The 15,585-nt window shown below is 45.0% G+C and overlaps 1 protein-coding gene across 1 annotated transcript in view; it reads left to right on the plus strand.

The window, feature by feature from the left end:
• Nucleotides 1–15,585, plus strand: part of acvr2ba (activin A receptor type 2Ba) — a 239,217-nt gene that overhangs the window by 158,310 nt on the left and 65,322 nt on the right. Inside the window, exons 2-3 of the mRNA XM_068052075.1 lie at nt 9,929–10,136; nt 15,157–15,263. Of these exons, the coding sequence (XP_067908176.1) occupies nt 9,929–10,136; nt 15,157–15,263 (315 nt within the window). The remainder of the gene's footprint in view (nt 1–9,928; nt 10,137–15,156; nt 15,264–15,585) is intronic.

The following is a 15,585-nucleotide window of genomic DNA, read 5'->3' on the forward strand; positions in this document are numbered from 1 at the left end:
CAGAGGGATCAAGGACAGAATCTATTTGGCTAGAGGTAAGGAACATAAAAGGTGCAATTACATTGCTCATTGCAGACTATAGTAAATTAAAAGCAAAATACTGCGGATGCTGGAAATCTGAAATAAAAACAAGAAATGCTGGAATCACTCAGCAGGTCTGGCAGCATCTGTGGAAAGAGAAGCAGAGTTAACGTTTCGGGTCAGTGACCCTTCTTCGGAGTTCCAAAGAAGGGCCACTGACCCGAAACATTAACTAGACTATAGTAAAGCCTGGCTACCCAACCCAAACCCGACTGAACCCGATTACATGTGTCGGCTTCAGGGTGGGTCGGCTCTGTATTCTGCATCCAGCATTCAGGCTCCGGTCGGGTCAGGCTGCACTGGTTTTTTTTTTGTTTCGTATTTTCATTTTAATCTACGATTTTTTTTCTGTTTCAATAATATGTTTGTTATTTTCGGGCTGGGTCAGGCATTTAAAAAAATTAAAGGACTCGTGAATCTGTGGAATTCTCTACCCCAGAGTGCGGTGGATGCCGGGACGTTGAATAAATTTGAGAAGATAGACAGATTTTTGATTAGTAATGGGTTGAAGGGTTATGGAGAACAGGCAGGAAAGTGGAGTTGAGGCCGACATGAGATCAGCCATGATCGTATTGAATGGTGGAGTAGGCTCGAGGGGCTGAATTGCCTACTCCTGCTCCTAGTTCTTACGTTCTTAAGTCTTTTCTTTTATCTTTTCCCTTAATCTTTTTCCTTTCCTCCCTCCCTTCCCCTCCCCTTCCCTTCCTTTTGTCTCTCCTTATCCTACTGCAGGGTTTTGGCTCCTCCATTCTAGTGAAACCACTATGCAGCAGGTGCCTTTCCAGGCAGTGTTTAATGTAACTTAAGCTGCTATAATGGAGTTCAGTAGTCCTTGTAAAAGTGAAGAAAGGCCATTTAGTCATCTTTACGAGGTGTCAGTTTATATAAAGGTTGCACGTCCTCCAGGGTTAGCGGCCTTCAGTTGGCGAAGTTTGTTTTGCGACCTCATAAATAGCAACTTTGAAAGGAGTGCGAGCATGTGTTGACCGTTTACGTTCAACAAATGTCGCAGTCTCTGTGTCCTTGGTGCTCTGTAATTTATTTTCATTGGTCATTGGGAGCTTGGAGCTGACTCACAACAGGCAGTGAAGTGTAGCCCAGATTTATAGGCATTTACTCAGCCAACCCTTGAACTCAACCTCCTTCGGCGAGCTCCCCATGTGGTTTAGTAAAGTCACTGTTCTATGTGGTACTGTGATATATTGACCAGAAAGTCCTGGGGTTATCGCTGAATCTTGACTTGCCTGGTCCCAGCTAGGATGGCGATGGGAAACTGCTCTTGGTGACTGCGGTGGATTAGTTAAAGGAAAGTTAAGGCGTCGTTCCCCTTCCTAATTTCTGTCCAGTGAGCCTTGCATTTTCGTGGGTGTCTGGTGGTGATTGCCTTTAAGAATGATGTCCCTTTAAGAGCTTAGTATGCTAATGAGCTATGTGCCAGGATGCAGTCATGTGACTACAAGCCTGCGTCACTCTAATTAGAACATCCAGAGTAAGATTCTGTAAATAGTTAGCTCTGTACCGTACATAATAGATTAACTGTTAATAAACCTGTTTGAGATCTTCAACCAAACATCTCATTTATGTTGCATCAGACAACATAAAAAAGTGACAGCTATGATTTCCTCCCCACCTCTCCTCACCTCACCCCACCCTCCATCTCATGACCAATATCTATCCATGTTGACAGTGAGCATTGGTAACATGAGCAAGGTTCTGAGAGGGTATCAGTGTATGGTAGCATAGTGGTTATGTTACTGGATTGGTAATCCAGAGTCCTGGGCTAATAATCCAGAGATCTGAGTTCAAGTCCCACTCTGGCTGCAGGGGAATTTAAATCCAATTCAATAAATCTGTAATAAAAAGCTAGTATCAATAATGGTGACCATGAAAGTACCGGATGTAAAGAAAAAACCCCATCTATTTCACTAATGTCCTTTAGGGAAGGAAATCTGCCATCCTTACCCGGTCTGGCCTACATGTGACTCCAGACCCACAGCAATGTGGTTGACTCTTAACTGCCCTGTGAAATAGCCTAGCAAGCCAGTCAGTTCTGGAAGGTGGCTCACCACCATCTTCTCGAGGGAAATAATGCATGGGCAATAATTGCTGGCCTAGCTAGCGACACCCACATCCCATCAACCAATAATTTAAAAAAAAAACACACGCAACGCAAGTAAATCCTTTAATGTAGTAAAAGTGCCAAAAATTGACACCCGAGCCAAAGGACCTTGGGACAGGTGATCAAACGCTTGGTTGAATAGATAGGTTATAAGCAGAGACATAAAGGGGAGAGAGAGATAGAAAAGCAAAGCGTTTTGGGTAGGGAATTCCAGTGTTTCATGCCTGGATAGCTCAAGGTCAGCAATAGTGGGGCAAATGAAGTGAGGAATGTACAGGAAACTGTAGTTCCAATGCAGAGTTCTCTGAGCAAGGTCGAGTAGTTTCAGTGACACAGGGAAGAAACACTCCTCATTAATGGACCTGGTCATTGATAATGGCAATAGATAGGCCAGACTTCCTAATGCAACTATCTGTATTCTAACCAGGAGGGAGCTGTAGTACTGAAGCATCTAGTTTTTCATGAAAAAAAAAACCATTCTGACTGCAAAGTGGAAGTCAAGGGCATCAGATGGAAGGGACTGGATTACAATACAGTAATCCAGTCAGAGGTTAGAGAAGGTCAGAAACCACAAGAGTAATCACTCAGCAGAGGGAAAAAAAACGGGAGCTGTAAGGAGTTTTCTGACAAAAGGAAAATAATATTTACAACCTCCTCCTCCTGTAACTAACTCTTGGTACATGCACTGAATCAGCAGCAAAGTGAGGCACTTAGAATTGATCCTATCTGTATTCTGCTCCTTTGCTAATGGGATTAATTCAATGCTGTACATCACTTCAGGAAATCTCCTAACTGTGTTAAATGTTACTACGGCCCTGGTCCTGTTTCTGTGCCAGTCATTAAAGTATGACTGAAAACTGGTCCAAATGCTGATTTTAATGACCTTGGTTCAAAGCCCTCAATCGCTTTCCAGCTAGCCCAGTGCAGTTTGAATCTCCCTTGTTAGACAGATAAAACGCAGTGATCCAACCCAGCATGTTAAGATGAGCTCAATAAATCATGTGCAAGAAGCCAGGCTGTAGCTACTGAACCATCAGGAGATTGCAGGAAGTCGCAATGTTTCCCTTTAGGGCTGGAAACAATATTGGGGGCACCAAGAGAGGTGCTCAGACATGTTCTTTTTTTCTGGGAAGCGCTCTACAATAAATGAAAGTTGTTGTCTGTCAAATTTCACCCTATTTTAAACCAGATCAGATGGAAGGATGAGCCTGGGGAGAGGAGGGAATGATGGCTTGAGTTCCGATTTGTTTTTGCTGCTGCTGATGACTGCAAACCTCAATAACTCTGAATCGCTGGACACAACAGCTTGTTTTTTTATGGAGCACCTTTAACCTTGTTAAGTGTCCCATTGCACTTCACAAAGAAAATTTGATACTGAGTCCCATAATGAGACATTAGGACAGATGACCGCTTGGTCAAAGTGGTAGGTTTTAAGGAGGGTCTTAAAGGAGGAGAGAGATGCGGAGAGGTTTTAAAGTGGAGGGGGGAGCAGAAATGTCAGAATTTAGGGCCTAGGCAGCTGAAGGTTTGGCTGCCAATGATGAGCAATTGAAATCGGGGATGCGCAAGAGGCCAGAATTGGAGGAGCACGGAATTGGAGAATCTCAGAGGGTTGTCCGGCTGGAGGAGGTTGCAGAGATGGGGAGGGGCGAGGCCATGGGCGGATTTGAAAACCAGGATGAGTGGTAGAAGTAAGCAGTGAAGAAGAATGGAATTCTACTTTAACGCGAGACTTTTGGTGTCTGGCCTTTTGTTTGGGTGCCTGGAGTCCATCAGACTGGTCTGGCCCAAAACTAAGCTGGTTGGAAACCTTGTATGAAATGATTGGTTGCCTCCCAGAAGCTAGGCAGGAAGGAACTCTATGACTCTATGAAGTGCACATATGGTCCATAAGACATCAGTCAGACTATCTGTTCCAGAACAGAGTGTTCACGAGCTGTTAACCTCATTTGTTCCCCTTTCAATTAGACGTTAAATAAATGTTTTAGCATGTCAGAAGTGATGGATATTTCCGAGCAGGCAAATAAGTGAATCACAGTTCAGGCTCAAGGTAAAAAAGCCCCTTTTAGCCCCTATGATTTCATCCTTACAGCAGGTGCAGCAAGCAATTAGAAAGGCAAATGGTATTTCACTCTCTATTGCAAACGGGTTGGAGAGTAAGAGTAAGGAAATCTTGCAGCAATTATACAGAGCTTTGGTGAGACTACACCTGGAGTACTGTGAACAGTTCTGGTCTCCTTACCTGAGGAAGGATGCACTTGCTTTAGAGAGGGTGCAGTGAAGGTTCACTAGATTGTTTCCTGTGATGAGCAGGTTGTCCTATGAGGAGAGATTGAGTAGAATCCGCCTATATTTCCTGTAGTTTAGAAGAGGTGATCTCATTGAAACAAATAACATTTTTAGAGGGCTTGATGGAATAGATGCTAAGAGGCTGTTTTCCCTGGCTGGGGAATCTAGAACTATAGGTTATAGTCCCAAGATAAGGGGTCGGCCATTTAGGACTGAGATGAGAAATTTCTTCACTTGGGGTTGTGAGTCTGTGGGATTCTCTACCCCGAGAGCAATGGAAGCTCATTTGTTGAGGTTATTTAAGACAGAGGTCGATAGATTTTATTGGGTAATAGGGAAATTGAGAGATATGGAATAGGGCAGGAGAGTGGAGTTAAGGTTGAAGATCAGCCGTAATCTTATTGGATGGCAGAGCAGGCTCGAGGGGCCATGTGGCCTACTCCTCCTGTTTCTTAATGTTAACTCCAGGAATATCCCTGCCCAGTCTCTGGGAGGTGGCACTTTCCATAAGAGATAGGTGATAATGAGCACTGTAACAGATAGAGAGGGCAGCACTGGTGCTTCTACTGATGTGGGATCTCCTCCGTCCAACCAAGAAATGCCGTTTCCCCACATCGCCTATGCAAACCTAAATCAATGGCAGTTGTTCTGGCCATTGAGCTCTTGGTCTCCCCAGCAGTGCAGGTTTTGTACTGCTGGCATGTTTAAATCTTTCCCCCAGTGTTTGACAATCCACAGCCAGAACCTTACAATTATGACTCTCAGACATTTACACCAATATCTGAAATCCACTTTGCAACATAAACCAGGAAAATTCCAGGAAGTCACCAACCATGACTTTTCTCGGACCTTTTTCAGTCAAATTTTGACTGATTACGCTCCCATAAAGCCCTTTGGGATGTTTTACTACATTGAAGGTGCTATATAAATGCAAGTTATTGCTGTTGTACAGTAGTTGGACCTTTAAGTGTGGGTGGAGGGCGAATGAATATGGACAGTGCTGCTGGGATTCTGAGTGACTGATGAGAGCAATGCTGACAGAAGCCTGAGAGCAAGATTTCTTGGCCGGGCCTGAGAGCTGGGTTGCGTGGCGAGGAAGAGAGACTGCCTACTGTAATTATATCTATCTGTTATTGTGGGTATGGAAGTGATGAGTTTGGTACAAATATAATCAACCCACAGAGCTGTGGAAATGATCAATCAGGCCTGTTCATCACTCCTACGATAGCAATGGTGTGATTTGGAGCTTTGTGTCCCATGTTTCAAGAATAGGTCTGACCGGATTTGTATTCCTTTTGGAAGGTTAATAGTCATGATTTTTTTTTTGTTGCTATAATTTGCATATAACGCCATTAACAGAGCAAAATGTACCAAGGTAAGGAGGAACTGAACATAGCGGAGGATGGGTAGGGGTAATGGTCAAAGCCTAGTTGAATAAGCATGTACTTGATGGGCCAAATGGCCTCCTCCTGTGTGATAATGACACAATAAGTAGGTATGGAACAAGGTTTAGGAAGGGAGTGGGCAACACACAAGTCCCAAGAACAGAGGGCATGAGCTAGGCTTCTAGAGAATATTGCAGAAGTAGATTGTGTGTGTGGGGGGGGGGGGGGGGGGGGGGGGGGGGGTGGCTTCTATAGACCAGGAAGAAGAAAACAAGCTGAACAATCGCCATCTCTCCTGTTTTCCCTCTCTTCTCCCCACCCTTTCCTAATGCGATATTCGGCTGTTGGTATCTTCATGAAAATCTAAATTACTGATGGAGCCATAATGTTTTCTGTTTGGAGTCGTTAGAAGTTTCTTGCACCAAAACTGCGGATACCACAGCAGGGAAACTGAACCAAGGCTGCTCTTGAGTTACACAAAAGCAGCTTTAAAAGAAGGAGCAATACTCAGAGGAAAAAGCACAATTGAGGCTTGTAATGCCTGTCGTATTTGCATAGACTTCCCATTTCACAGCTTCCTGCAGATTTCCCAGATAAAACGTTTGTTTGGCAGTAATCTCATATCAAGTTTCCTCCTGTCCTAAAGATGTTAAGGTACACAGTCTGCCTACAGGTATGAGTCACATGTAGGAGCCTTGACTGTAAGTGTAGGCAAGCTGTCTGATCATAGTGCGCTTCAGTCCTTCCCCAAAGTTGTCCCTAAGCCGACATCCACACGTGTGTGTGTGCGTGTTATTTTTAACAGAGGTCGAAGGGTAACGTCCAAAGGCAGCCACTTTGGCTAATTTATTCTTGCTTTCCACCTCTTCTCTGCCAAATCGAGGGGCTCCAAGATAGATTGTGGTATTCCTACTGTCACGAAAGTTATCGCAAGCCCATGGCTACACCTTGTATTTTGCTCAACTACTTGCTGTGTTAATTGATGCAAGACTTGGGCTTAGTGGAGGGGAACTGCTTTCTAAAAAAAAAAAAAGAGGTTAAATCAAAGTTTGGGATGAATTATAAAATCACTGATTAAAACTGCAACCTGGTGGCAAACTGACTCCCTCTTCCTACCAGCTGCTGATTAGCAAAGGTGAGTGATATCAGTGTTCTACCTTGACGTCAGCCTGTAAAGCTGCTGCTTCTGTTTGTGATTTTATTCCTATGTAGAAGGTCAGTGCACTGAGGGCCAGGAAGGTTAAAAGCAGTGTTTTTATTTTGGGAGCTGCGTTTATTATAGTAACAAGTCACTGGCAGATCAAGGCTGGGGCGTAAAGCACTGGCTATTTGAAGTTTGTCCAATGACGTGTTACCAGTTACTATTAATAAATTACTGGTATTTGATGCTTTTCCTGCACCACACTATTGGACCGAATTAAAAAGGCAGCTGCTGCTAAGAGAGTTTCAGTTCATTGCATAGAATCACAGAATAGTTACAGCCCAGATGGAGGCCATTCGGCCCTTCACGTCCATGTCTGCTGTCTGTAAGAACTACTCAACTAGTCCCATTCTTTCGCCTTCTCCCCGTAGACCTGCAAATCTTTTCTCTTCAGAAAACTATTCAATTCCCTTTTGCAAGCCACAATAGAATCTGCCTCCATCATGCTCTCAGGCAATGCATTCCAGATCCAAACCACTCGCTGCGTATAGAAGTTTTTTTCTCATGTTGCTTCTGGGTCTTTTGCCAATCCCTTTAAATTGGCATCCTCTGGTTCTCCGTCCTACCACCAATGGGAGCAGTTTCTCTCTATCTGCTCTGTCCAGACCCCTCATGATTTTGAACACCTCTGTTAAATCTCCTCTACAGAGAACAGCCCCAGCTTCTCCAATCTATCCACGTAACTGAAGCCCCTTATCCCTGAAACCATTCTCAGAAATCTTTTCTGCACCCTTCACATCCTTCAGAGAGGATGTTCAGAGTTCATTTTAATCTTTATAGAATTGTTCGGGACAAATTGCTCTGGGGTTCAGGGATCTGAATTTAAGAGCCTTTCTACCCTGCATCTGTTTTTTGGTCTTCCCGTGCTGCACATATTCTACAGCTGAGATCTCACGTTTGGCCCAAAGCTGATGCCAATCCTCTGTAAGTGACTCTGCAGACACAGCCACAGGTATTCAGTGTTTTTTTTTGGTTTCTCTCTCAATCTCCCCTCCCGAACACTCCGTGTCCCCTGTCTCCCATTCCGAACCACCACCAGGTTGAGATCTGGGAACTCCCGAAGGTCAGTATTCCACACCCTGCCTGTGTTGCCCCATGTTCAGAGTTGCCTTTTTGCATTTCAGTAAAGTGGGCAGGGGCATGTGATTAGGCAGCTCCCCCTCTTTTATCCCTTGCCCCCACCTACTAACTGAGCTTTTATCCAAATAGTAATGAAAGGCTTTTCCCATCGTGTTCAAAGTGGAGTTGAGGCCCAGATGAGATCAGCCATGATCGTATTGAATGGCGGAGCAGGCTCGAGGGGCTGAATTGCCTACTCCTCCTCCTAGTTCTTATGTTCAATTGAATTGTGGAAAATCACTCAGTTACAGATTGCGTCTATGACTCTCTCCAAACATGGCTGGAATGTTTTAAAGCGTGCCATAAATTTAAGTCAGTCACCAATAAATCCAGTAAGGAATTCAGGAGAGATTTCTTCACCCAGAGTGTGGTTAGAAGGTGGAACTCGCTAGCATGTTGGTTGAGAAGAATAGCATGGTTAGATTTAAAGGGAAACTAGATAAACACATGAGGGAGAAAGGAATAGAAGGATATGCTGATGAAGTAAAGTGGGAGGAAGTCCGTGTGGAGCATTAACCCTGACACACATCAGTTGGGCTGAATGGCCTGTTTGTGCTGTAAATACTGTAATTCTATGCAATGCTGGGCTTCACAGAATCACCAATTGTTACAGTCCCGAAGGAGGCCATTCAGCCCATCGAGTAACGAAGAAATTGGGCTGCTTCGAGTGATAAATTAATTGCGTCACAGAAGAAGCACATTAAAGTGCGTTGTCCTAAAACATGATGAGAGTGGGTCCAGCGGGTGTTCCCCACTCTACTTGCTCCTCAGTTCAGGAATTTTAGTTCTAAAGCAAAAGCATGAACATGAATAACAATGAAGAGAGGGAACCTCGCCAGACTCCTCGTCTTTAAAAATAAAAGGAGGGTGACGCTGCGGCGGGTGGATTTTGTAAACGAAGATTATGGTCTTTATTGCACCATTATGGCCAGCGCCCCTCAGTTTCTCCGCCCCCTCCCCCCCCTCCCCCCATCTGCTGCCGCTACTCACAAACTAAAAGCTTGTGCGTTTTTTTAAAAATGCCCATCAGATGGTTTACAAAAGCAAAATACTGCAGATGCTGGAAATCTGAAATAAAAACAGAAAGTGTTGGAAAAACTCAGCAAGTCAGGCAGCCTCTGTGGCAAAGGAAACAACAGTTGACATTTCAGGTGAAAGGTGACTGACCTGGTTTTTTTCCCCTCTCTCCTACCCTTCTACACAGTATGGGGGAGGCAGTGGCGTCGTGGTAATGTTACTAAGCTGGTCATTCAGAGGACCATGCTAATGTCCTGGAGGCACAGGTTCAAATCCCACCATGGGCAGCTGGTGGAATTTAAATTCAATTAAATAATTCAATTTTTTAAAAAATCTGGAATTGAAAGCTAGTCTCAGTAATGGTGCCATGAAACTATCATTGATTGTCGTAAAAACCCATTTGGTTCACTAAATGTTCTTTAGGGAAGGAAATCTGCTGTTTTTACATGGTCTGGCCTACATGTGGCTCCAGACCCACTGCAATGTGGTTGACTCTTAACTGCCTTCTGAAATGGCCAAGCAAGCCACTCAGTTGTCAAGGGCAATTAGGGATGGGCAATGAATGCTGGCCTTGCCAGTGACACCCACATCCCACAAAAGAATTTTTAAAAAGTGGCTGCTACCTGACCTCCTGACTGTTTTCCAAGTGTTTGCTTATATTTAGACATGACCTCTCCTGACCTCTTCTAATAAGCTTTTCCTTGTGCAATCTCACAGGTCCGGGCCATGGAGAAGCAGAGACCAGAGTGTGCGCTTACTACAATGCAAACTGGGAGCTTGAGAAGACAAACCAGAGCGGGGTGGAACGGTGTGAGGGTGAAAAGGACAAGCGCCTTCACTGCTATGCTTCCTGGCGGAATAATTCCGGCTCAATCGAACTGGTCAAGAAAGGATGCTGGCTGGATGATTTTAACTGTTACGACAGGTAAGGCCTGGAGCTCAGGGGGCAGACACGGACACAGATAGAATGGTGGGGGTGATCTGATCCTTCAGCAATTGGAGGAGACGAGAAGCTTTGTGAATCAGGAGTGAAAGCGTTGTGCTTGTGAGGTAGACTGTCCGCTCCTTCAGGAGCGGGAAAGGAGGAATAACTGAAAGCAAATGGAAGGCTGATGTAGCAGGTCATAGAGATACAGCATTGAAACAGGCCCTTCGGCCCACCGGGTCTGTGCCGACCAACAACCACCCATTTATACTAATGCTACATTAATCCCATATTCCCTACCACATCCCCACCTTCCCTCAATTCTCCTACCACCTACCTACACTAGGGGCAATTTACAATGGCCAATTTACCTATCAACCCGCAAGTCTTTGGCTGTGGGAGGAAACCGGAGCACCCAGCAGAAACCCACACAGTCACAGGGAGAACTTACAATCTCTGCACAGGCAGTACCCAGAATCGAACCCAGGTCGCTGGAGCTGTGAGGCTGCGGTGCTAACCACTGCGCCACAGGTCTGTAATAAATTTCTGTTTTCCTAGCCACCGACTCCATCCCTGTTACTGGCCAGTGTCAGAGGCTGGGACAGACAGTTTGCAACCCAGACGTCCTGTTTGACCCCCGAAATAAGCTCCAACCACATGTTCGCTCCATCACTAAGGTCGCTTACTTCCACCTCTGTAGCATTGCCCAACTTCGGCCCTGCCTCATTTCATCTGCTGCTGAAACCCTCACCCCTGCCTTTGTTACCTCTATTCTTGACTATTCCAGTTCTCCCCAGTCTGGCCTCCCATCTTCCACTCTACGCTCATCAAAAACTGTGCTGTTCAAGTCCTGTTCATCCATCACCCCTGTGCTCACTAACCTGTATTCACTCCCAGTCCAGCAACGCCTCGATTTAAAAATTCATATCCTTGTTTTCAATTTTTTTTTGTTCATCCATGGGATGTGGGCGTCGCTGGCCAGGCCCTTGAGAAGGTGGTGGTGAGCTGCCTTCTTGAACCGCTGCAGTCCATGTGGGGTCCCTCTATGGCCTCTCCTCTCCCTATCTCTGTAACCTCCTCCAGCCCTGCAACCCTCCGAGATCTCTGCACTCCTCGAATTCTGGCCTTGGCTGCATCCCTGATTTTAATCGCTCCACCTTTGGCAGCTGTGCCTCCAGATGCCTGGGCCCTAATCCCTGGAATTCTCTTTCTGAACCTTTCTATCTATCTCTCTCCTCCTTTACGATGCTCCTTAAAACCTACCTCTTTGACCAAGCTTTTAGTCAACTGCTCTAGGCTCATGTGGCTCTCTGTCAAATTTTGCGCCCTGTTTTTTTTCCCCCCGTAGTCCTATATATCCAATTCCCTTTTGAAAGTTACTATTGACTTTGTTTTCATCACCCTTTCAAGCGGAGCATTCAAGTTCATAATTCACAGCCTAAAAAAGAATCTCCTATTATTATAAATCTGTATCTTCTGGTTACTGACCCGCTTGCCAGTTTCTCACTCTATGTACTTTGATTTGAAGTTGTTGAAGCTGTGCCTTCCTGAACCACTGTAGGCCAGATCAGGTCTCGAATGGCCCCTGAGCTAGAGGAGGACAAAAAGTATATACGGTCTCGGCTCTGGTATGAGCAATGCCAGTCGGCCACTGGCACCTGTATGCCAGCAAAAGGCCAGACCTTTATAAAGCTCTGGTTAGGGCACAACTGGAGTATTGCGTCCAGTTCTGGACATCGCACTTTAGGAAGGATGTGAGGGTCCTTGAGAGGGTGCAGAGGAGATTTACCAGGATGGTTCCAGGGATGGGGGATTTTAGTTACAAGGTTCAGTTGGAGAAGCTGGGGTTGTTCTCCCTAAAACACAGGAGACTGAGGGGGAAATTTGATCAAGATTATGACAGGCTTAGATAAGGTAGACAAAGAAAAGCAGTTCCCATTAACTGATGGTACAAGGACTAGGGGACACAGATTGAAGGTTTTGGTGAAGAGATGCAGGGGGAATGTGAGGAAGAAATTTTGTACTCTGTGAGTGGTAATGACCTGGAACTCACTGCCTACAAGGGTAGTGGAAACAACGACGATGAATGATTTCAAAACGAAATTGGAAGGGCACTTGAGGGAAATAAACTTACAGCACTTTGGGGATTGTGTGGGGGAATGGGACTGACTGGATTGCTCTACAGAGAACCAGCATTGACTCAATGGGCTGAATAACCTCCTTCTGTGCCGTAAATGACTCTATGACCTTCCAAGAGAGGAGATAATACGGAGGGGAGGGGAACATAGAAGTAGGGGAAACATTTGCTGGAGTTTTCACAGTATGGGGCTGCCAATGAAAAGGCTGTTGACTTGAGAGTAGCTGTTGTTTGGCCTATTGGTGTCAATTCCAAGAATAATTTTCACCTCGAGCACCTTTCAAAAGTGAGCGAGGGATATGGAGAAAGCAATAGGATCATAGCTCGCTATGAAGCAGTAACCCTGGCCGTCTCCTCAAAATAACAGGGAGTGTGGCAGGGAACCAACTGTTGACTGAATTGAGGGCTGTGCCAGAGATGGATGGATGTGTGTGTGCCAGTCTACCTGCTATCCTTCCTTTTTAATAAACTTGGAATTATTTTACTTGGAGTCTTGCAGATCTGGACTGCGGAGTTACAGATGTTCCTGCAAATCCGTTGTTCTGTTGTCAGATGCTCTGAGGATGAGGACACTGCTGTTTCATTTTCTCCGTGTTTGTCCACACTGCAGATACAATTCCCATGATGCTTAAAGAAGGAAATCTTAGTTCCCTGAGGCCATTCTCTAATTATCAAAGCACAATTTACAAATGTCCTCAACTGCACGGGATAGTGATCAGAAAGCGAGACACGAATTCTGATAATTGTAACCCTCGATGGGAGGCTTAAACAGATTGTTACTCATGTATAAACTCCGATGTAATATGTTGGCCATTTATTTAGATTTGTATTGATTTTAGTGAACGTTTTGGAGAGTCTGGATATATTTATTACTGACAGCTTACACCTGGAGACTATTCATTTTGAATCATCATGTTGATGTGATGTGAGTACAGTCTCCTGGTGTTTATATACAATCTCATCCCACATCCAGATTCTGATCAGATGACATGCAGTTTTCACACTTCCTGTCTGCTAGAGGGGATGTATTAGAATTTCTGTGGATATGAGAGCAGTTTTCAACTCTTGTGCCAGCCTTGGATTTATCGAGTTATTGAGGGTAAAGGAAGTGTTTGACATAAAAGAGGAAACCGAGTTTCACATCAGTAATGGCGGAGTTGTAGAAATTCTATTTAATATCCGAGGAGATAGTGAGGCTGAGGGATAGACAGTAGCATTTCAGCTCTTGAACTTGAGTTCAAATTCAGTCCAGAGTGGGATGAAAGTAGCTTGTGTCTGCTGGCTGACAGTCCTATTTGAAATAGATACTGGGTAATCTAAATTCAGTCCCCAGTGGGCATAAGAAATAAGAGCAGGAGTAGGCCATTCAGCCCTTCGAGCCTGCTCCGCCGTTCAGTAAGATCATGGCTGATCTTCTACTTCAACACCATTTTCCTGCACTATCCCTGTAACTCTTGATATTTTTAATATCTAGAAATCTATCAATCTCAGTCCTGAATATACTTAATGACTGAGCTCTCTGGGTAGAGAATTCGAAAGGTTCACCACCCTCTTGAGTGAAGAAATTCCTTCCTCATCTCAGTCTTAAATGGCCTGCCCCTTATTCTGAGTCTGTGTCCTCTGGTTCTGGACTCCCCAGCCAGGGGAAACATCCTTCCTGCCTCAACCCTGTCGAGCCCTGTAAGAATTTTGAATGTTTGAATAGGATCATCTCTCATTCTTCCAAACTCCAGAGAATAAAGGCCCAGTCTATTTAATCTTTCCTCATAGGACAATCCCTCCATTCCAGGAATTAGTTTGGTGAACCTACAGTGCAAAGCTGGCATTAATTGGCAATCAGAGAGGTCAAAGGTGGCTCATTTGGAAATAAAAGATGTCACACCTGGTGCATTGGGGCAGTGGCATCCGACCTGTGACCCTCAGAGATTGACAATCCATTGCTAAAGGCCTAGGCAACCTATGTGTGCCTTTATTTCTTTTTCACTGGTTCATCCTGTTTTGAGTTTTGTGGGCCTGTAGAAGGCCCCTTTTTTAGCGCTGTATGCTTGACGGATAAATTGGATTTAAACCTTTTTATGTGGCCCCTGAGGCTCGATCATAGGCATCTGTGCGGCTCACTAAGACAACAGCTTAGACACCCCCTGCAGCGGGGTGTGGTTCTCCAAAGTTAGGGCTGACGCACGTTGTCTGGGCAGAGCAGAGTGAGCCCTACTCAACCTTGTAAGACACTTTTACACGCAGGCACTTCTGCAGTTGCAGTTAGGGGACAGCAATGTCCACGCATAGGATTCCTATGTTTACAATTCCAAAAACAGCTTCCCTGTCCCGAGGGCCGAATTGTAAGATCAGGTGGTCAAGATGAAGGGAGCTGATTCATCCTATCCTACAGACTGAACTACAGATGCACTGATTTAAAAAAAAAAGCCTCATCATTCTGCTGTGCCCAAAGCGACAGTGCTTAATAATAGGCACCTGGGTCTGAAGTGAGAAATGTTCCATTTTCCCATTGCCAATTTCCTTCCCTTTGCACGCACAACTACCAAGGAGGGAAGAGGAGTTAATTCGGAAAGAGAAAAATCAAGTTAAAAGGAACCGCAGGAATTGGACTCCAAGCCTCCAAGGGTTAACGTATGTTGAATACAGGTTCACTTCAGTGCGTGTCCTCATTGTGCAAAGTAATTAAATCATTCATCAGAATTCCAGGCTCAATGTGCTGCAACATATATAATGGAATTAATTGTGTAATGAACCTTGAGGTGATCTGTGGTCTTTTCTTTTTGACATATTACTCACCGTCTTGTACTGGATTCCACGCCTGCACCTGTGGGTGAAGGATCAGTGCAGTATGTGATTAATTTGTTTCCTTTTGTTCTCTCCTGACAGAGTGGAGTGTGTCGCGACGGAGGAGAACCCTCAGGTATTTTTCTGCTGCTGCGAGGGGAACTACTGTAATGACAAGTTTTTCCACTTCCCAGAGTCTGTGCCAGAAGGTGGGTTGCCAGGTTTTTGTGTGTGTGTGTGTGCGCGCGTACGTGCGTGCCATGGTGTGTTTGTGCTCTGCAAGCAAATTGAGAATTGCATTTTCTCAGGTAGTGTGTGTGTATGCGCTGAGCAGGCAAGTCTGGACTTCCAGATGCTTCCTGATTCCCAAACTGGGAGAAATGGGCACCTGAATTTCAACAAGGCAGCTGAATGGATCCCAAGTTGGCCTGACCTAGGTCCATCTGTTGCCTGTCTTCTTGTATTCCGCAGGAGTGAACGAAGCCTGCGGCCCACGTTAAAAAAAATTTTACAGCGCATTCACACCTGGAA

The sequence above is a fragment of the Heterodontus francisci genome, chromosome 2 (genome assembly GCF_036365525.1).
Source record: "Heterodontus francisci isolate sHetFra1 chromosome 2, sHetFra1.hap1, whole genome shotgun sequence".
In the NCBI taxonomy this organism is placed as follows: domain Eukaryota; kingdom Metazoa; phylum Chordata; class Chondrichthyes; order Heterodontiformes; family Heterodontidae; genus Heterodontus; species Heterodontus francisci.